Here is a 23864-nt window from a genome sequence, read left to right as displayed (position 1 = left end):
TCCTTTAAATTTCTTTTTTTTTTTTTCCTTAATAAAAACCTGCTTTGATATCTCTTGAATGTAGTATCTATGACAACTGACTCGCCCCAAAATTACGAGGAATGTCGCAGTTATTTACATTTATAAGTGATTTCTTGTTTTTGATTAGGAATTTGCATTGTGAATCAATGTTTATATTGTTGTGCTTTTGATTATTTTAATATTAAATGTTTGTGTTCCACTGAATCTCTTTCTACATTGAATGACTGAATGATTTAGCCCAATTGTTAAACAAAAGGTTAAACTTCCTGTTCATTGTTTTCCTTTGTTCAATTAGCAATAAATGAACAAGTGAAATTTGCTCTACTTTTCGTTGATTTAACTGAATGAATTGTTTAGAAAATTTTCTATAATACAGCCAAACTTGTATCGGTTCTCAAGTAATAAGAGATCAAGGTCGTAAACATTGATGTCAAATGTAGATTTCCCAAAGTTAAAGACCACTGAATTCTTTCATTCTTTTGGAGGCGTGAACCAGCTGTAGTCAGAACTACACATTACCCCACTTTTAGGATGGGACCATCTGCTAAAGACTATTATAAAGATTTTCAGATGTCGGCGCCTTCTAAGTCATGGGAGGTGTATCGCATGTCAGTGTCACCCTTAGACTAGCTACAGCTTGGGGGAAGGCCAGTGGAATCTTTATCAGCCAAATGTAGTCTCGACGAATGGGCTTAAAAAGAGTTGCTCTGCTTTCTCTCTCTCTCTCTCTCTCTCTCTCTCTCTCTCTCTCTCTCTCTCTCTCTCTCTCTCTCTCTCTCTCTCTCTCTCTCTCTCTCTGTGTCTAGATAATTTTGAATTGTGTATTTGTCAAATCAATTGCTGTGTATGTTATGTATGCGATGTGGACTCCATTACTTCTCCTTTAATGACATAAATGTTTTAAAGTTTTTGTAGCATGTAATCTGAAAATATTCTTATACATCTTAGGAAAAAAAACTTCTACTTGTAATCAAATGATTATTAATCCTAAGTGAAATTAGATAAAGCAGGCGTTTGGGTGTAGTAGTTATTTACTATAGAATTATTCCATAAATATTTAGAATAAATGATAAAACCTGATCTAAATTTTTTTTCAAGTTACTGGAATTTTTTTACTATCTGCCTTCAGATGTTTACATAAATGTTATAAATAGAAATTGCAATTTAATTAGATTAAAAAACATAAGCTTTAGTGTGAAAAGTTCATGAAAATAAGGTTGATAAAAAAAATAATATTCTAGTTTATGATCGGATGTTCTTATCACTAGAAAAATCAGGTACATGTAATTATACGCAGTTAGCTGAACAGCAAAGAGAAAATGCTGGCTAAAAACTTCTTTAAGTTTAATATAAATAGGAAAAACACATAATATAGGAATTTTAAATCGTATTTGACTTTAGCTTTGTATGAAAAAATTTTTTTAAGTTAAGAAGACTTTTCTCTACCTTAACCCTGAAACGATTCATCAGAGGTTGAGAAGACTTTTCTCCAACTTAACCCTGAGGTAATTCATCACAGGTTAAGAAGACTTTTCTCTATCATAACCCTGAAGTGATTCATCACAGGTTAAGAAAACTTTTCTCTAACATAACCCTGAAGTGATTCATCACAGGTTAAGAAGATTTTCCTCTAACATAACCCTGAAGTGATTCATCACAGGTTAAGAAGACTCTTCTCTACCTTAACCCTAAGGTGATTCATCACAGGTTAAGAAGATTTTTCTCTAACTTAACCCTGAGGTGATTCATCACAGGATAAGAAGATTTTTCTCTAACATAACCCTGAAGTGATTCATCACAGGTTAAGAAGATTTTCCTCTAACATAACCCTGAAGTGATTCATCACAGGTTAAGAAGACTCTTCTCTACCTTAACCCTGAGGTGATTCGTCACAGGTTAAGAAGATTTTTCTCTAACTTAACCCTGAAGTGATTCATCACAAGTTAAGAAAATTTTCCTCTAACTTGACCCTGAAGTGATTCACCACAGAGTGTGCTGAACTAACGTAAGTTTCTGAGACTACCCTTTGATTTCAGGTGGACGACGGGCGCGGCGGGTTCGTGTTACGGGCGAGAAGTGACGAAGTGCCCAGAAGACGAGGCAGTCTTGTGGAGAAATCGAGTAACATCAAAAATGTATTCAAGGTGAGTTGGGTATACTAGGCTAGGAGTTTGTGTACCTTAGGAATGAGATGCAAAAGGTATAAATGTATACAATGATATATATATATATATATATATATATATATATATATATATATATAAAATATATATATATTATATATATATATATATATATATATATATATATATATATATATTATATATATATATATATATATATATATATATATATATATATATATTATATATATATATATATATATATATATATATATATATATATATATATATATATATATATATAGTATATCTCAAGAAAGATTTCCAGATAAATTGCATATGTGTAGTCTCATGACGTATACATATACATATTCCTAAGCCGTATTCCATGAGTTTTCTATTTCTTAAGATATTTGTAAAGCCCGTAAAGCACATAAATTCATGTCTATTTGGAAAATGTAACAAAAAGTTCCTGAAGAATTATGAATTTTTTTTTATTGAAGATAAGAATATCTCCCTACCTTGAACTCCTCAGTACCTGAGTAATAATAGAACCAATGTTTGAGACAGGAGCCTTATAAAATCCATAATGTCTAGTATCAGTAAATATGTTCAATTTTGGGAAAATGCTAAAATCTTATTTTGGAGTCTGGTATCCTTATTTGCTATTCCCCATTTCATTAGAAGTAAACATCAAGTGATAAAGAGAATATTTTTTTTTTTTTTCAAACGAGTTACCTTCAAGGTTGTAAGAGACGGATGTTCTCAGATGCTGATAATGTCAGATTTCCTATAGATTTATCATTTATACTTCCTTTATTAAAAAAAAGTTGAGTAAAATAGTTTAGATAAGTATTACATTATTATTATTATTATTATTATTATTATTACTACTACTTGCTAAGCTACAACCCTAGTTGGAAAAGCAAGGTGATATAAGCCCAAGGGCTCCAACAGGGAAAAATAGCTTAGTGAGGAAAAGAAATAAGGAAATGAATAAATGATGAGAACAAATTAACAATAAATCTTTCTAAAAACAGTAACAACGTCAAAGCAGATGGGTCATATATAAACTACAAAAAGACTTATGTCAGCATGTTCAACATAAACACACGCACACACACACACACACATATATATATATATATATATATATATATATATATATATATATATATATATGTGTGTGTGTGTGTGTGTATATATATATATATATGTATATATTATGTGTGTGTTCGTGTTTTTATTTTATATATTGTGTGAGTGTTTATATAAACAAATGTATCACAGTATCATTTGATACAACCATCAAGTGATCATTTCTGTTGGTTTTGGTTATTTCCTGGTTAATTTTAGGTTAGTGTTTGCGAAATTGAAATACTCAAGTGAGTATTTTACCTCCATTAGATTTTAAGGCCATTTGTAGGAGTTCGTAATATGTATTATATTATAACATTATGAGGTAATAGTAATATTGGATCTTGGGATTATTATTATTATTATTATTATTATTCACATAATATAATATATATAAGATAAGTCAAGTCAAATAAAGATAAAAAAATGCATATAACTAAAAATTAACAAGTTAATAAATAAATAGTCATGTAAATACTATAGATACACAGTATTCAAGAAGTAGGCAAGTAAAAATAAATGTTCAAAAACCTACAGCAGATCATATAAGTCTGTTGAGAGCAACTATGGAATATATTATAGTGAGGCCCAAAATTCCAGAAGATAGGATAATTAGATAATTGATTTGTGTTGTTTCTTCATCTGCCATTGATACTCAACCTGCCGGAATGTCGACAGGGCCTCAAGATGCGACGGCAGAGAAGTACGGGAGATATCCAGAGTGGGCGCGCGTCCGGTTCCATCCGATCAACGGGGTCTTCGGCTTCGTGGATGTCCACAGACTCAGGCCAGTCGGCGTATACTACCGGTGACGTTCCGGACGAAGGTTCCAATGCTTCCTTCATCATCGAGGTAGGGTTGGTACGTGTAGTGCGTCTAGCGCCAGTCTAGTAGATTTTTTTTCGGCTGCTGCTGTTTCTGCTCTGCCTGCTGATGTCGCCAGCGCTGCTGCTTCTGCTGCTGGTGCCGTTGTTTCTGCTGACTGTTCCTGTAACTACAGACACCGTTAACTATTTCTAATATGGCATCTGTTCGTTTTCAGTGGCATTTCATTATCTTAGAGTAAAAACAATGAAAAATATTAAGAAGCCAAATTTCAACCCTTAGTTATATAAGAAGTTGGATTAACAAAGCACACAAAAGCAACATATTTTAGTTTATTCCTTTAAGTACTGCATAGCTTAATACATTTCTAAAATGACCGTAAAGAACATTAAATTTCTTTCAAAATAACCCATAATATCAGCTCTCAAAACTGCAAGACATAAAATGCAATTCCTAGATAATCAAACATTCCTACTCTCAGAAAACTACAGTCCCATACCCTACATTGTTCTATCAAATATCATCTTCTACCCAAAACGACTTGTCAAGAATGACCTATCATGAAATGTCACTGACCCATCTTTGTTTTAACCGTTCTATCAAGCGTTTGTCATTTCTCTTTTTCTTCTAGTGTGCTTCATAAGTGGCTGCAACGTAGTTAGAGAAAGTGAACAGTGCATAGACGTGATTCAATGGCATTTTTTTTTCTCTTTTTATGCATCTCATTGTCTTCATTTCTATTGAAAAGTGTTCCAGAGACATTTAGAATTTGTCTGTCATAGTCATGTTTATCATGAAGTTTGTTAATTAGAAGTGATTGGTCTTTTTTTATGTATGTTTCGCCATGATTCTTTTGCATTCAACAAATTGTCGTGCTGTCAAGCAAGCATTTTTGGAATAGTACATTATGAAATAGAAACAGACTTCAGTTTAACAAGGAATGGCCTCAACATGTGCTTCCATCAATGCCTTGCGACCTCATATTATCTTCATGTCCTGTTTTTAAAATACAAATTTGCCATTTTTTAAAAGTTTTATGCACAGTGACTGCGAGTGTTCATTGACGTTAATTTTGTGGTGTGTGGGTGTACTTACTGTGGAGGGTAGTGTGTGTAGCATTTATTGTTCTTTATATGGTGTGGGTCCTGTAGATGTAGTTAAAGCTGTGTGAATAATGATTTTTCACATATCAGAAGTGTTCATTAATCCATTAAATGTACAGGGATGTAAATTACAATGATCTGATAGAAATTAATGTATCTGATATCATATGTTTAGCTTTTTTACGTTGCACAAATGCCGTAAAACAATGATAGAATAAGTGAGGTATACTGAGAGAGAGAGAGAGAGAGAGAGAGAGAGAGAGAGAGAGAGAGAGAGAGAGAGAGAGAGAGAGAGAGAGAGAGAGAGACATTTTTTTGCAAGGAAGCTGAATCTGGCATTACTCATTTTAGCAGGATGAACAGCTCGACGCCAGCGTGGTCGAAAACTACATGGGAGAATGGAAGAACGACAAACGGTGTGGATTTGGCGTGTCGGAAAGAACGGACGGACTCAAGTACGAAGGAGAATGGTACAACAACAAGAAATATGGCTACGGCGTCACTACATTCAAGGTGAGGTCATGTCACTTTTTATTTAATATTCGTTGTTCATCTTCTTTTCCAGCTGAGGAAAGAATATTTGGCTTTTTTTTAGGTAAGCAGGTGTTTGTCCAGAGATTTTAAAAGATGAAAAGAAATTGGTTACAAAAACTGTAAGGGCAGACTGTCTTATCGGTCTTCGAAGTAAAGTTTTAATCTTGGAAGGTCACTGGTTTTATGTTTATGTATCCTGTACCAAAGAAGAGAAAGAAGAAAAGCAACAAATTGGTGAAAACGATATACTCATGACTTAAAAATCTGTAATGAGTTAATATAAAAAAGTTCAAAATATTTTCACATCAAAAATTTTCTCCATCTATGCCAGAAAAACATGAACTCTGTTTAAATAAAACTTTTTGGATTAGGTATTGGTCAAGAAATATTTTCCAGTAGAATAATAGCATATCTAGAATTCCTTATTCACATGTGGTTCACTCGCAGCATATCCAAATTTTAATACCAGATGATTATAAATGTAATAAACATAATTGTATTATGAAATCCAACAGAAATACTAAGATAGGCCCACTATCATGTAACCAAATCAAGGCAGCAACCAGATCTGTTCCTAATGCCAATTTCAGTCAAGTTTGGCTCATTGAAGCTGGTAAATCTCCATCCATTTAATAATTATCTAAGAAAGTTATTGTTTTTCAATGAGCAATCCCCTTTCTAAGGATAACATTGGTGTCTTTATGCTTTTTCCTATTCTTGTCACCTTATATAAATGATAATGTGAGCCCAGTATTAGGTGCTCTATGACTGGAGACTGGGTTGGAACCATAGAATTGACCTTGACCCTTTGTGAACACCAGGTCAAAACTCTGCTTGACCATGGGATGTATAGCAGTGAATTCAGGCATTTCCAGGTAATCAATTATAAAGACACTGTCATGAATATTTAATCTACCAAACGAACTAACAGTTTTCAAAAGTAATTCCTCACTTCTCATAATTCACAAGGTAAATTTTTAATAATATCATTTACAAAAACAAAAGACATTAAAGCAATAATTTAGGATGTCATACTAAACATAAGCGTAACAAAAGAAGTGTAAACAATGCATAAATGCAACATCTATAAATACGAGGATAAGATTATATAAACACTTTACTGTTAGATTTTATGTCAAATACTGTACTCTTCTTTATATTGACAAAATTATATTCTCTTCTTTTGAAGATTATCATTATCTATCAGTGGATTCACCAACAACAATTCTTTGCTTGGTGAGAATCTTGCCATAAACAAGTATTTCAAAATGAGATTAATTGATTGATTGATTTGAAGTTCTCTGGCATCCTGACCTCGAAGGTCATTGACGCCGATATCGTTTATTATAAATAGATATTAAAAGAATATTCAATTAAAAACAGATAAGTAAATATGTTATAAAAGTTAAATAGCATCAAGAAGACCTGCTTCTGATATAGATTTAAAAATGCCACTAGAAGTAAATATGTTATGAAAGTTAAATAGAATTAAGAAGACCCGCTTCTGATATCAATTTAAAAAGGCCACTAGCATTGTACGACACATCATGTCCAAGGATCTTGGCCAGGATGAACCTGCCATCCTCACCTCAAGCCTCAAACAGATATCTATTTCTCAAGTTATTATAATTGGGGCATTCGGTCAACAAATGCCTCACTGTTAAAGGTACCAAACAGTTGTTGCAATACAGTTGGTGTTGGCCCTTCAGAAGAAACTTGTGTGTCAACCGTGTGTGACCAATGCGGAGACGACAAAGAGACGTCTCCCACTTTCGGGGCATCATGTTATATCTCCAAGGAGATACGACATTTGTTACCTTTCTCATCTTATTGCCATATAGACTATCCCAGTTCAAAATGAGAACCATTTAAGGTTTGTATTGATTGAACTGCAATATATCTTAAAATCAATATAGGTTATTCAAACGAATATTCCTTACTGTTTTGAGAAGGGTTACCAATCATCCCCCTGCCGTAGGGAATTGCCAGAAATCAAATATCAGAAGAACCCACCAAATATTATGGTGGCTGTAAGAATACAAAATAACTTTTTCCATGTAACAATTAAATGTAGAAAGTCATTTTCAAGCTATGTTACATATTCAGAACATTTATCCTGCTATTTAGATAAATTGGCTATCCAAATCTTGTGGAAATTCAAGGAAGTGAGACATTTGAAGAAACAAATAATTCATAAATGTAGATACACTTTTTTTTTGTGTACCTACTTGAGGACCCTTCTCCATGGCAACTCTCGTGTGTTTTGAGACTTTTATGATACAAAGTGAAAGGTGGTGCCACTGTTGTAACATTATCCCTATTTCAGGAGTTTCTCAATCACTCTGATTCCAGGTAGTTTTTGCTCCAATTTGCTGTTTTTTCTCTTTCATTCAGAGAAAGAAAAATTCAAAAGCTTATAGAAGTTGCTTAGTGATTACTTTCTTGATCCATATGATTATAAAGTTAGCGAGACTACCATTCGCATCATGAGAAACTCCTACATCAAACTAAAGAAAAAACTTTTCGTTGGATTTGTAAATTCGTGGATTTGCCCACCCATGAAGACCACGAAAATTGGTACACCGCGAACAAAAATACTTTCACGGTATTCCTTTAAAGTGTACTTTAATTTTTTGTCTTCATTCAGACATTAGTTCTGTTTTTTTTTTTATTTTTTTTTTTTCGTAGATGGAAGAAATGTGCCCAAAAAAATATCATGACAAGAAAGGTAGCAGCATTTGTGTCATGGAGATCGCCATGTTTAGCAATTAAATTCAGTTGCAGATAAATTCTCTTTCACTCTCTTTGTTTATTTTTTAATATTTTGTTTATAGATAGTCATGAATTAGATTAGAAAAAAAATATATGATGTTCTTTCTTTTATTCGAAAAGATTTCCTTACTTCCTGTAAACTTGGTTAAAATAAAAGAATGCAATTGTTTTGTTTTTTATTCTATGTTCTTTGCAACAAAATTTTCAATGTTGAATCATAGAAACTAAAGCATAATATTTACAACAGATATCAAAAGATGTAGCATTGCTCTGAGACCAAATTAAATGTAAAATTTCAAAATATCTTTGTAACAAGTATTTTTGCAATACTTTTCCAAAACTACGATTATGCAAAGTATTCTTCTTGTGTGTTAAAATATAGATTTATGAGATCTGTGTCATTGCTAATTTGTGTGTTTTAGCTTCCTATATTCAATATTATTACAGTACTCTATTTTAAGTAGAATGTCTCCCCTGTACTTGTATTAGGATGAATCAATAAAATTAATTTTACATCAATTCTCGTTAAGAAATCGTGAGATTAATAATTTCAGTAGGAGCTAATACCTGTACGTATATCATTTCATATTTGGCTTTATTTCCATGAGCTAAACCTAACCATTTTTCTCTACAACTATACCTACAATTGTCTTTTAACCATCGTTTCCTGTTGCACATCTTGTCTCCTATTTTTGCTCTCATAATTCCATCCTTTCATAATACTAATCATTCTGTCTCCTGTTTTTATCACGCAGGATGGCACAAAAGAAGAAGGCAAATACAAGAACAACGTCTTGATTACATCGAACAAGAAGAAGCACGTGTTCCTCATTCGCTCAGCTAAATTCCGAGAGCGAATTGAAGCAGCCGTTGCAGCCGCCCAAAGAGCAGCAAAAATTGCTATGCAGAAGGAGGATATTGCTATTTCTAGGTGAGTTCCTGGGAAGGGGACTCTTCTTGTGGTCAGCTCCTAATATGAGAGAATTTGAGTGTTATTGAAGTGCTTGATTCAATGGGGCTTAAAATAACAAGGGTTGACAGAGAAAACCCCAACTAGCCCAATATGAATGATCTTGAAATGACTTATCAATAATTCCTCACAACTTTATTGTAACTATACCAAGAGGCGCAAAGAGAAGAGCAAAGCCTAATGTAAGGAATCACTTAAAGGGATTATAATTTTTTATGTTTTCAGAAATTATTTCACTTTAATCCATTTGAATATCTTAAGTTGACATGAAGTGGGTGGTGTGGTAAGGCAACCTCAATTATTCATGATAGGAATTGTTATTTTGGGACAAAGGGGAGTTTGATATTAGAGGGAGTAAACACACTCCATAAAGAATCATGCCCAAAACTCAAATGATGCAAACAATATCTACAGAATTAATTGTTATATATTTATCTCCACACACACACACACACACACACACACACACATATATATATATATATATATATATATATATATATATATATATATATGCTGTATATATGTATATGTGTGTGTGTGTTAGAAATCACAAAAACTGACACGTGATGAATACTTGATTGGAGTTAGTACTTTCGTCCATTAGGGACATCAACAGACTCAACAATGTTGAGTCTATTGATGTCCCTAATGAACGAAAGTACTAACTCCAATCAAGTCTTTTCATTTTTCCTTTCGTGGCTATAATACATATATATATATATATATATATATATATATATGTATTATATATATATATATATATATATATATATATATATATATGTATATATATATACTATATATATTATATATATATATATATATATATATATGTATATATATATCTGTTTGCATATAAATATATCTGTATGTGTGTATACATATATATCTATGTGTGTATACATATATATATATATATATATATATATATATATATATGTATATATATATATATATGTGTATATATATATATATATATATATATATATATATATATATATGTATATATATATATATATATATATACACATACATATATATATATATTATACAATAGCTCCCAGGTGTAGGAACCTAACATATAATGTTATATATATTACGGCTGGCAAGTTAAACAACCTCTCGAATTCCAAACTCACCTGTTTGCTTTTACATTTATCTGAAGAAAAAATATTGTGTGGAGGCAATCCATTTAAAAGATGTCCAATATTCTTCTATCTTTTTATAGTCATATATTGGCTATGCAAAAAACAAAGCCACTGTCAGTAACCCTATATCTTCGCAACATGGACCCCTATAACCCAAAGGAATTCCTGCAACCCAAATTAAAGCCAACTGTTGAGACTAGAGCCCGGATTCCTGAAACCTATAACCATATAATGCTTATTCATTCATCATTGAACCTTATATTGCAACTCCTATAATTCTAAAGCTCAATAATGCAGTCCTTTAAACAATTAGCCCCAAATTTCAGATTCCTTCAACAAGTAACTATGTGACACTGACTTACTATCTATAACTGATCTTAGAAATGCACCATTTCATCCCTTAGTTCTACATTCTGTAAACCTATTAACCTTACAATCTGTAACATATGTATGTGTCCTACAGCTCTCATGCATTAAGGAACTGACATCTTGAGGGGTAGTGTCTCATCTTGTCTGTCCTTGAATAGAAATATTCATTGGAATTTTTGCCAGAGTAATTCATTTAGGTTTGGCAGTCCGTAATTACTAAAGAGACATCTTACAGTGCTTCTGCGTGGAAATTGATTTTCAGAAAAGTTTGGACAGTTATTATGTGTACTCATTTTTGTTACATACCAAAGAAAACTTTGCATAGAATTGTTGCATGTTCATTTTGGGGTTGAGCTTCTATCAAAGACACTTATTATTTCCACCCTATATCTTTTTATCCATTCTGTAATGTTCTAGATGGAGTAGAAAACTGTATGTTTTGTAAGTTTATGTGCCAGTGAACGTGAGTTTATTATTTTGTTTTCATTTGTAATTTTGCTGTTATTCATTTCTATTTTTGTATTACAGGACTGCCACAGCACGAGGCAAGGCTGAACAGGCAGATATATCAGCAGTCCATGCTAGGGAGGACTCGGATATAGCCAGAATTTTTGCCAAACAATTTGCTCCAGATTTCCACCAACCAGGTAAAAGGGGGGTAAAGCTTTAGACTATTCATTCATATCTCTTGAATACAATTAATGTTTTTTAGTGTTATTAATCCCAACTTACTACACTGTTTCTGTTGGTCCACATATTATGTAGTGTGACTTACAGTCATTATTTTCACATAATTTATATGAAAGATCTTTGTCTATATTGTTCTCATAGATGTATATGTTATTGGAGAGTGGGTAATGCTAAAATTGCTCCTTCAATGAAAACATTGTTAGTTGCCAGTTTAGTTATTTAATTCATTTAAGTTTTATATATGTGTACTATATATATATATATATATATATATATATATATATATATATATATATATATATATATATATATAGCAGTACCAGCTGAACTCGGTTGAGTCCCTGGTTAGGCTGAAGGAACGTAGAGAGTAGAGGTCCCCTTTTTTGTTTTGTTTCATTTTTGGTGTCGGCTACCCCCCAAAATTGGGGGAAGTGCCTGGGTATATGTATGTATGTATATATATATATATACTGGTATATAAAATATATGTTTATATATACATGCATTGTACCTCTAAAATCTCTGACCTATATTAATTTCTGACTGATATTTTAGGAGTCGATGCAATCAAAGCGAACCTGGCAGCACGTGGAGGACATACAGACATATCCAAATTGCCTCCAGCAAAGCCAAAAGACGAGAGTGGAGGTCCAAGATCCAAATCTTTGTACGCCAAGGGCGGAATGGATGATTACATTTCAAGAACAGATGCAACAGTAACGCAAGAGGCCGACTCTTTATCACCACCTCCTGGAGGCGGGGGAGGTCCAGGCTACACAGCTTACAGCTTAAGCGGTGGTGACATTCAAGCTGATCTTGGAGGTCCTCAAAGAACATCTGTACATGCAAATCCTGGCCTTGATGGCTCATTACATCATATAGGCAATGCACTTGATAGTCGTGCATCGTCGCGAGGGTTAAAGCAAAAGGGAATGGAATATGGTGGATTTTCAAGTGCTATCATGAACGATCGTTTTGATCATTACAATCGACCCCCATCTCGAGGGCCTTCTAGAGACAGATCAGTGGACAGGTTTGCTTCCCGTGGACAGACTCCAGTACCGCCAGAATTAATAAACCCAAGATCCCGTGCTCCATCAGCTCAACGAACCACTGCCCAAGACTGGACCCCTGATTCTGGGGTTTATGAGGATGAAGCTGCTGTACCCATTACTGGTGGATCAAGGCGTTCTTCAAGACCAGCGTCTATAATATCGGGCGAGGCTCCTCCCCTCACAGGAAATGGTTCAGTCGGTGGTGGCTTCACTGTTCCCTACACTATCCCAGCAACACAGCAGGAGGCAGAAGCACTCTTGAGGCAAAGGGCTTGTGGTCAAGAGATCCCAGCTAGTCCACCCACTCCTATGGGACTGGGATCCGTTAAACGCACAGAATCCCTCTACATTAATCCTATTGTCAGGCGTCAGGCGCAAGTCAAGGTAAGTCACTGTTTATTCACCCTAGTGGAATGAAATATTCAGATATTGAGATGTTTCTGAAGATGCTTGTATAGATTTTTTATCGTTTTCAATAAATGATAGCTCATTTAAAATACCCCAGTGGTAAAATGGTCAGAGGTGTTAAAAAGAAAGAAAGATATATATTGTAGAGCTTTTTCTGAAATTAGTTCTAGTAATGCAATTACTTTTTAATAAATGCAGGTACTCAAAATATTTGTATAAAATCAGTCAAGATCTATGTTCTTCGTTTATATAGCTCTGTTGTGTAGGGTACATCAATACTTCTTATCTTAGAATTAATTATGAAAAGTATACCAGCATGACATGATTCTTGGACATATTTTGTGTAGGGTACATCAATACTTCTTATCTTAGAATTAATTATGAAAAGCATACCAGCATGACATGATTCATGGACGTACGTTGTGTATGGTGCTGTACATCAATACTTCATAGTGATGCTGTACTGTATATTCATTTGGATGGGAAGTAAGGGTTCATGGCAAGATATTGTTTGGGACTCTATATTCGATGCATTGTTTGGAAGAGATCCTGAAGACATCTGAAATATGAAGAGAGCCCAACTAATGTTTTGTATATCACTTTGTTAATCATAGTGCGTTTTTCAATTATTCCATTTATGAGCTACATTATTTTTAATGAGATAATGTTTGTTTTAGTATGTGAGGATTCTTAGGTGAAGTATCTCTTGCTTGAGGGTACACTCGAGCACATTGTTGTCAATTCATATAATTTCAATTAGAGAATTACAAAGTCACTCAAGCACTTGACAATTTCAAAAGACAAATCAACAATTGGTAGCGACAAAGATTCTTTAAATAGTTAATTTCCTTAACTGAATACTGAATAAGTGCTCTTACATGTATCAATACAAATTTAAGGATCGGACAGCGGAGAGATCTACTGCAAAGAGAGAATTATCAATCTTAGATTATATTACAAAAAGATAATGATTCTTATCTTGAATTGCACAAAGGGTAATGGACGTTAGCCGTTAGTCGTGGCTATCTTCAAACTGGCCCAAAGCGTGGTAATCTTGGGCGGTGTTGTTTGTTCATGGGAGCCTTAGGGGGTCGATCCCATATTGCCTGGGGGGTCCAAGGTATAGGTATGCCCCTCAGATCTATGTTAACGTACTCTCTTTGCTTCTCCCTCCAACTCCTTGCCTGTAATGAAGAATTTAAAAACAACAAAATTGTCTTCACATTTTTCAGACGCCATACCTCCTGACTTTGCGTCTGGGAGGCTAAGCAGCACAGAGCTGGGAGCGACAGTTTGAAATAACCGTCATTCCAATATCTATATATTTTAATATATTTTTAGTTGTGACACTTATTGACTGATTGATTATCAGTTCTCTGGCATCCTGGTTTTATCTTATGTACAGTATCTTCTTCTTGTTTTTTTTTTTTTAAGTTTTTATAGTTTATATATGAAAAATCTATTTTAATGTTGTTACTGTTCTTTAAATATTTCATTTAAGTTTTTAATTTATTCTCTTTTAGTTTATTTATTTCATTGTCACCTTTCCTCACTGGTCTATTTTTCCTTGTTAGAGCCTTTGGGATAATAGCATCCTGCTTTTCCAAAGGGGGTTGTAGCTTAGCTAGTAATTAATGATAATAAATATAATAATAATTTAAACACGCTATTCAAGTTAGACAATTTATCAGTTTTGCCATAAGTGTAGATTCATTCTACCCCTTCCTTCATCCAGGTGGCGCCACCACCTGTTGTCAAACGAAAGAAGTCGCTGCCAGATGTCCAAGCATTGCCAATTAACATCATGCCACGCGAGGAAGCTTCTGTTCTGAGTTCAGCCCAAAGGCAGGAGTTCCGTCGCCAGGCAGAGGAGGCCGCTTTGTACAGGGCAAACCCACTCTTATACCTCACGAGTCCTGCGGTCCAAGTAAGTACAACGCCCAATACGCAATGGTTGAAGTGATTTTGAAATTCATGTTTATCCCGCATTTTCATACAATTATTAGATCTCTATACCTACATTAAAGGACATATTCAATCAAGCAATACTAAATTTCTAGGAATCACCTTACAGTTACCTTTATTTAGCTTTTCCAAGTACGTACATAATAAGGCACTGCAAGTAAATCCTTCCTTGATAATTTCATGAAAATTGATGAAATACAGTATGAGAATTTATAATGGTTTTGATATACGTAACAATAATGATCAATAACGTTAAGCGTAGATAAGAAGCTTGTATATGTATTTATGATTTATGGATTGTATTTAGGTTAACAATAGTTTCAGTTAGGACTTCTTTTCATCATCAGTTTTTGATACTACTTAATTTGGATGTCCACACTTCTAGACTGAACCCTGCCATACCTCATTTTTCGATGATTTTATACTGAAGTTATTTTGATTTGTGTGTTAAGCAGATATATTGATTCAAATTCAAAGTGCATAACTTACCTATGATCCTAAACCAACGTGAACTAACATGATGACTCCCCCAACAGGATTGGTTCTCCCGCCAGCGGCTAGTCATGCTCATCCTTTTCCTAAATTTGTCGTTGGCATTGATGTTCTTCAAACTTCTGTCGTAGCAGCCAGCAAGGATAAAGGTGGTTAAGGCTACCTTCCTTGCTGCCGTCGCCGCCACGTGAGACTCACACACACTCGCCGTAGTAGTCCCACCTCAGGGAGTGCCCGTGCAGTAGCAGCAGCAGCAGTCTATATGGCAGCCCTGCAGGGCAATCCTGCGCCTTGGCCGCCCCCCGTGCCTTCCTCAGCAGATTATGCCTGCGACTTGCCTGCTCACGTGTGTGTGCGTGTGTGTGTGTGTGCTGTCAGAATCTCTATTTTGTTATGGTTCGTGCCGCGTCCTGCCGCCCAAGTGTGAGCCGTCCCTTTTTGTACCAGCACCACCATTGTAGCCGCTGTCCTCAGGTGGGCGGTTCAGAGCTCATAATGACCCTGCCTATCCACCCACCCACACCTGAGCCAACCTATGCTGACCTAGGGGTTGGGAGGAAGAGGCAAAAATATAAAATAGAAAACAGAGAAGTACGTCAAAGAGAGCCATCTCTGCTGAACTCCGTGTAGGTCTCGGTGTCAACAAAAGATGAGAAAACTAGAAATTGATTTAAAAATGCAAAAAAATAATGGATGAGCTCTTTGTCCCTCGTGGAGTGTTTTGGCTGTGCCTCATTTCCTTCATAACCTGACCACAAACTCACTCTAATAATGGCTGGGGTTATTCTGTACATAGCATCTTTTGCTACCATTGACTGTGACTTCAGCCACGTCGACTCAACAATGGAAAGACTCGAGCAGCTGTATAGTCACTCCACAACACCCCGGTGGTTCACTCTCGCCGTACTTGCATAATAGGCACTAGATTTTCTATCCACCTATCCATGATAATATTTGTCAATTTCAGTACAGATTTATATTATTGTAATTTCTAGTACTGGTCAATTTTTAAGAGAATTATATAACGAAACGCCTCTTTAATGCCAGAGGTCATATTGACTTTTGAATAGAGGCAATGTACAGAGGAGAAGCATACATAACGACTGTCTGCATCAGGTCTCCCCGGGTGTTTCTCAGCAGAGGAACACGAAGACATAAACAGAGAAACAAATACTTAAAAATTTAAACATATAAATAAACGAGAGGAGGGGAGCGAAAAGGCATCATCACTGTATTTGTTCAGTTTTCAGTCATTGGATTCTGATGTTATCTATTATTTTTTGGTTTATCAGTAGAGAATTACTGTATGGAAGAATTACATGTTTCTGCTTGATATTTTGCATTTTTCTCTCTTTTGTTAGCTCAAATTGTCATTTTTTTCTCTTAAATGCAATGCACTTGTAGCATAGTATTAACTTTTTGTACTATGTTTTTGTCTTTTGAAAATAAACTTGTGTATTGTCATTTCATTGTCTTATATGCAATATTTGTGCCTATCGGCTGGCCTCAGCTGCTGTCCTGCCGGTAGGGTCTTTTAGTAGGGAAAAGAAGACTATTTTTGTTTTAAATGCTATATCATTTGGACATTCGGTTGACTAGGAGGCATCACGCTTAACCAGAATGATTGTTTAGTTCCTTTACAATTTAGAAAGAATTGTTAGAAATTCATTTTGTTATTAATTTATAGTTTGGTGTTAGTAAGGACGTTTGTACTTAGTCCTAAGCTCCAGAGCTACCCAATGGAGGTTGCATGTACCGGTCATACAGGTTGTGTTGCAGTTGGACTTCTAGTGGTGTGTCTCTGCAAAATTCCAACTAAATTTGCAACATTATGTGCTCATGCATAGTGTAATCATATGCCTGTGTATAAGCATTTGTATTTACATATGCAGTATACTGTAAATTTAGAAAATAACGTACCAGAGCAGTTTTTTTTTCGTAGACAGTTTCTTCATCACAGATGTCATCTGCCCATTCTGTAACAGACCAAGCCTTTCCTTGCCCTTTATGAGAAACATGATTAACTCTCGTGAAGGGCTGGCAAAGGCTTCTTGTACACTTCGATCTTCAGTCATCATTCATAATATTCCTCATGCTGTCAAGGGGCCATTATCATTCTTTTTTTCTTTAGTGAATTGCTCCTTATTAATTATGATAACGATTCATGATAACCAGTAATATTATTTGATAATAATTCTAGCCAGTGTTAATTCCTGTGTCAGCGTGAGTTTTTATTTCCTATCAGTAGCAAAGATGAAACTGAGCGCTGATAACTTCCCTCTTCGTTTATTATTTGTGGATATGATTCATTCCTCTCGCTAGTGGAAGACCTACAACAAACGTTTTGAGAAACATAAAACTACTTGAGTGCCTTTTGTATGATGGTAAGGAGTTCTCTGCTAACGATGAAAGTTCTTTTGAAATTCTCAAACTTTTACTGACCGACAGGTGTTTTTTGATAGTCAATTTTGTTATTATGAAAAGAAAAAAACGTGAGAAATCTCCTCCTTCATGCAGCAAAAGAGCCTTACGAGATATATTGGCTGGAAATGATAGATATTTTCTCTCGTGGTGAGAAGAGTGGCTCTTCTTTCGAATAAGGTTCCTGCCTGTGTCCTGGTGCAACAATCCATTTCTTCTTTTCCAAATTTTCTTTCTAGATTGTAATCACATCTCAGTCGATCACTTTTACGTTTTGTTATTTATGTGAGGAAATGAACATTGTCTCTCCTCAACCAGATTAGGTGTTCTTGTTATTTTTTTTGTGCATGTTGAGCAGTGCACAGCGGCCATGACATCACACCATTCAAATGACGCCATCGTCATGACATCACTCCATTTAAGTGACGTTATCGTTACTCCTGGGGAGACCTGAATTTCCAAAGAATAAATAAATAATGCTGCTGCAACGCCATCTTTTTTTTAGTAGATTAAGGTGCCCCAGGAAGAGAGAGAGAGAGAGAAGGAGAAAGAGAGAGAGAGATTACAAAGTGTCTGTTAAACCAGCTAACTATTGGTTAATGCATTTGTAAAAGAAAATAACATTTAAATTTGGCTGTACCTAAACATTAGATTAATTAGAAAATTTTACAGATTGTTTTTGTGTTGCTGTTTGCGTCACATTACTATTGGGACACAGTTTTCTCTCTCATATGCATATATATATATATATATATATATATATATATATATATATATATATATATATATATATATATATATATATATATATATACGCATGTATGTTTGCATGTGTCCTTAAGCATGGTGTATGTATGATCATAACTTAGAATGAAGAGATCATAGCTGGTATTCTATTAGACCGTCCTCGACACTTTAGCTCTCGCCAGCAGCAGCAGCAGCAGTGTGATGTTTTTTTAGTATTTTCATAGTTCCAGTGATATTTAATCCATTTATTAATCTCATTATCATTATTATTATTAATAATCAATCAAATGCAGCAGATTGTAACTGAAGACGCGACAACGGTGGCTTGAAGATGAACCTAGAACACGTGATATCTTTGTTTAACCCCCATGGAGTGCGGTCAAAGTTGATAAAAGCGACATCATAAATTCCTTTATGGAGTATTTTCCTTTTTTTTTCCTTTCGTGTGATAAATAACAAACTTCACTAAAATAATGTTAATGACAATAAGGACGAAAATTGGTCGTAATATTTTGTTAAATCTTGGTGATGACATTGTTGGGAAAAGAATCTTTCTTTGTTATTCACTATCTTGTATTAGGTTGTTAACTGTTGGATAGAATATAAAATATTTAACATATGTCAGCTATACCGCTGTCTCTCTCTCTCTCTCTCTCTCTCTCTCTCTCTCTCTCTCTCTCTCTCTCTCTCTCTCTCTCTCATCACACAATTTACGTACAACAGAGATCCTCGGAACACGTGTCGAACGTATTTTAAACGTAACACCATGCTTGGCATCATATCATTTCCACTTAAAGGTGCTTCATTTTTTTCTTCTGCCATCTTGTCCTGAGAAATCTAGACACTTACTTTATCAGACCCAGTTTCCCAGAACATGCATGCGCGGGCATACGTCCACCACGGTATGACCGAAGAGAGTTGGAAATCATAAGGAGCTGTTGACATCAATACATCAAGTCAATAAAAAAAACAAGTATTTTGTGAGTACATATACGTATATGTGGATGCGTGTATGTATAGACACAAACTTCACTAAAAAAAAAATGTCAGGTTCTTGAATGCGAATTGATTGGTCCAAAGGTTACTGACGTTGTAAAGAAGTTATTTCTTGCATGCACTAATATTCATATTCCGTTATGATTGTTTTGATTATGTTTTAAAGAAATCTTTGTTGCAAGAAATTGTTTTTAGAATTAAATTAAAAGCACACAGTCCCAGATATCTGTTGTTTCATTTGTTTAGCCGTAAACACAACCCACTTCTGGAGAAATGGCTCCGGAATCTCAACAAAATTTTGTTTTCACCAGATGACAAAAGGGTTTTGTTTGCTTATGCAGAAATGAATGCATTGCTGTAGGCTTGATTGTCTCCGTAAATGAAGCTCAGATTAAAGCAAAATTAACAACATCAATCTTGTCATATTCAGTCATCGTGCTCAACTTTCTCCTTGTTATTTAGTAACAGTTAATAAACTGGCTCGTTTCTTTTTCTTCATCTTTATCTCCGGTTCGCAGACCTTGAAGGGCATAACTTTGAACATTCAACGTCAAAAATTTCTCTTTAGGATGTATAAAAGATGTAAACAAAGTCATGACGAACAGCAGTCCATTGTCCATTATCTATATCACTATTGTCATTTACACCATTTGTCATTATTCGTCTGCTCATCATCATTTCAGTCGCCGTCAGTTGTCAGAATTAAAGTAAGTAGTAATGCATCCGTTATTTAGAATTGTACAATATGACCATTAAATAACAGAAACTAATTTAATAACTTTGGTATTAAGTTACTATACATCAAAACAACATTTGATATATTCTAGATATCTTTAAAACATCCTTATATAATCTCTCTCTCTCTCTCTCTCTCTCTCTCTCTCTCTCTCTCTCTCTCTCTCTCTCTCTCTCTCTCTCTCTCTCTCTCTCTCTCTCTTAAAAGCAAAACAAAATTTCAACTGTTTGTTGCTACATACATTTGGGAATTGGTTGCTCAGCGATAACTTTTAAGGTGTCATATTTATTTTATCTTTCGTTTGGATTTGATCCCACTTGGAGCGAGTAGAAAAAACAAACCAAAATTGAATCGGGTTTCGATTCCCTCTTTGTCAATCTCTTTTTATTCATCTTCTACAACGGATTGGACAGTGGAGGCTGTGTGTGAACTTGTTGATACAAAGTTGTTCCTTAAAATAAAACCAAAACACCAAAAATTGTTGTTTTTAATTTCCTGATTTGTATGTTCTTTTATTGTACTGTATTGGAGAGTTCATACTTCGCTTTGAGGCTCAATACGAAGGGACTACCACATCAGAAATTTATGTAGCGAGATGCTTCTCGAGGAGCGAAGACCTCGCTCATCCCAAAGTCATCTTAATTGAAGTGCAACACTAAAGAGTGCATCATATTTGACCGTTCTTTCTGAAAGGTAAAAACTGTTCCCTCCGCAACTGACTGGCAAATGGTCCTTGCCTGACACCAGGCAACATTGCAACATTATACCCGCTACTCAAGGATCGAGGACCTACATCCACACAAAATGACTGAATCTTGAAGCAAACGCCGTCTACTATACGAACATAACCATAATGCCACGAAGGCAGATATAAACACATTGGCGGCAAGAATAGGGTAAAATTCAGAGGCACTTGCGTTATAGTACAAAATCAACATCAACTAAAAATTTAATTAATCTTGAAACGCTTGGTCTTTTAGAGGTACCTTGAAATTTGCATGTCCTCTCTCTCTCTCTCTCTCTCTCTCTCTCTCTCTCTCTCTCTCTCTCTCTCTCTCTCTCTCTCTCTCTCTCTCTCTCTCCCAGACAGCCAAATATTCAAGTAGAATGATTTTTTTTACTTTATAAAAGAGAACACTAGGCATAACTATATGTCTACATATGCATGCTCTTTTGGACTGAAAAACTTTCTACTTTACCTCCATTCCCAATTCCTTTCTATACAACTTCATTACCTTCTACTTCATAATACTACTATGGGGGTTTCCCCAAGGTTACACATGGGAGTTGAACGATCTGCCAGTTATGATGGCTCAAGTTCATGAATTTAGTATAAACCCGGATGGAGAACTAAACTAAATTGCCTGTCCCTATCCAAGACAAGGAAACTTTCTTTCGATCTTTATATTTCAACTCTTCTACGCCTCATCCCTACGACCAATTTATAGCTAAACCTACCTTCTCAAGCCTCCCCTGTGAAGAAGCTTACTAGAAAAACTACAAAATGTCTAGTAAGTTAAAAACGTATTAACCATTTGTTCAGCTCACTGTTATTATACGACCATTGTTAAAAAAAAATGCTAGTAGTAGCCTAATCAAGAGGCAAAATATTTAAGACGTGTTAGTTAAATTTCTCCGAAATTACGATACGTCTGCCTTTCGAAAAGAGGCTGGTCAACTAATTCAGAAAACTTAAGAAGGCAAATACTTATTTCACTCCTGTAAGTTAATCGTAAGAAAACGGAAAATCGTTTGACCTACAAATTCGCAACTTCTACTTTGTATGATGTGGTGGGTGATACGAGGTCAGACTTGTCTTGCAGGGTCAAGCGAGTGTTGGTCAACAAGCTCTCAAATCACTACCTTAAAGAGGTAACTTTTATGTTTGAAAGAATCAGATATTATTATAATAATTATTATTATTGTTGTTATTATTATTATTATTATTGTTATTACTGGCTAAGCTATAACTCCAATTGGAAAAGCAGGATGCTATAAGCCTAAGGGCTCCAAGAGGGTAAAATAACCCTGTGAGGAAAGGAAATAAATAAATTAAGAAGTAATGAACTATTAAAATAAAACTCCAACAACATTAAAACATATTCTTATATAAATCATGAAAAGACTCATGTCAGCCTGTTCAACATAAAAACATTTGCTGCAAGTTTGAACTTTGGAAGTAAGACAGGGTCCTTTAATGGGAGGAAGTTCTTTGATTCAGCACTCGTGAAGAATGGGGAATATAGCCTAGGTCTACAGCCTCCCCAAACATGAGAGGAATGCTTGATTCAAGCACTGGTAAATCCCGTATCATTGGTTAGGTAACATATAAAGGAAAACTATAATACGAGACATAAAATATACTACTGATGCCAAGGGATTAAATTTCCTAATAGTAATATAAAAACTTTGGGATGGTACAATAAAAACTTAGAACATTTAGTGCTAAAGCGAGAAAATCAAATATATTATCTTCTATTCTTATGTGGATGAATAACAAGCATTTAGAAGGGGGAAAAAACAAAATATCGAGATTTTACCAGAACATTTATTTTAAACGATAATCATAGGTACACATAGACACTACAGTAGATATTAACTTAATCAAAGAATCGAGTGGTCTACTAACTTTATACACCGAAGCCATAAAAGGGATAGAATTGTAAAGATACTAAATGATGGGATAATCAAAGGCGAGACCATAAATTAGGAAAAGCAATAAAAAAAAGTCTTAAGAGATACATCTACAATTCTATTAATTTGGAAGGAAGAGATGTACGTTTTCAAGAAACTATCGCAAGAAGATCATGTTAAAATATTGCATCTCCTCTTATCAAAGGCAAAAGGATTCTTAACCCTCAATATGTAGTTATTTAGGCCGACGTATATCCTCTCTGACCTTAGAACCTGGCTTTGGCCTAAACTACAATTCAATGACTGTGAAGGCCCCGTAGAGAGTAGAGATCCAGAAAAAAAAAAGTGAATTAATATAAGGGTAGAAATATTTGCTTAGTGAAACCAGATGTCAATTAAACTTCGTTGAGCTGCCATATAGCTATAAGATTTTGGAACAGTATCTACAACCGTTAAATAAGATCTCGTTAGTTTATATGCCAAGCAGGATCTCAAATACGTTAAAAATACCATAGACAGCGACTAAGTGAGAATTGAAGACTGGGTGAACAGCAACGGTATTGGTTATTGTAACGTTGTCACTATTCAATGTGTGCCAAGGAAAAAAATGTATTAACAACTTCTAATGGGGAAGCAAAATGCATGTAAGCTGCTATACTTTGTATGAAAAAAAATTCTTTTATACCAGATTCTTTGTCACGCGCAATTTGATCGT

The 23864-nt window shown here is 34.7% G+C and overlaps 1 protein-coding gene across 2 annotated transcripts in view; it reads left to right on the top strand.

Annotated features, from left to right (window-relative positions):
- Nucleotides 1-19479, top strand: part of jp (junctophilin) — a 395271-nt gene extending 375792 nt beyond the window's left edge. Inside the window, exons 4-11 of one of the 2 annotated variants that reach the window (XM_068360777.1) lie at nt 2058-2165; nt 3960-4133; nt 5561-5722; nt 9271-9446; nt 11534-11652; nt 12251-13134; nt 14894-15085; nt 15660-19479. In XM_068360777.1, coding sequence (XP_068216878.1) covers nt 2058-2165; nt 3960-4133; nt 5561-5722; nt 9271-9446; nt 11534-11652; nt 12251-13134; nt 14894-15085; nt 15660-15746 — 1902 coding nt within the window. In that variant the 3' untranslated portion in view covers nt 15747-19479. Of the gene's footprint in view, nt 1-2057; nt 2166-3959; nt 4143-5560; nt 5723-9270; nt 9447-11533; nt 11653-12250; nt 13135-14893; nt 15086-15659 lie in introns of both variants that reach the window. The other variant, XM_068360776.1, reaches the window with a different exon arrangement.
- The last annotated feature ends 4385 nt before the right edge of the window (nt 19480-23864 follow it).

The sequence above is a fragment of the Palaemon carinicauda genome, chromosome 37 (genome assembly GCF_036898095.1).
Source record: "Palaemon carinicauda isolate YSFRI2023 chromosome 37, ASM3689809v2, whole genome shotgun sequence".
NCBI classification, from domain to species: domain Eukaryota; kingdom Metazoa; phylum Arthropoda; class Malacostraca; order Decapoda; family Palaemonidae; genus Palaemon; species Palaemon carinicauda.
The sequence above is the reverse complement of the archived record's forward strand: the minus strand, read 5'-3'. Positions and strand labels throughout refer to the sequence as shown.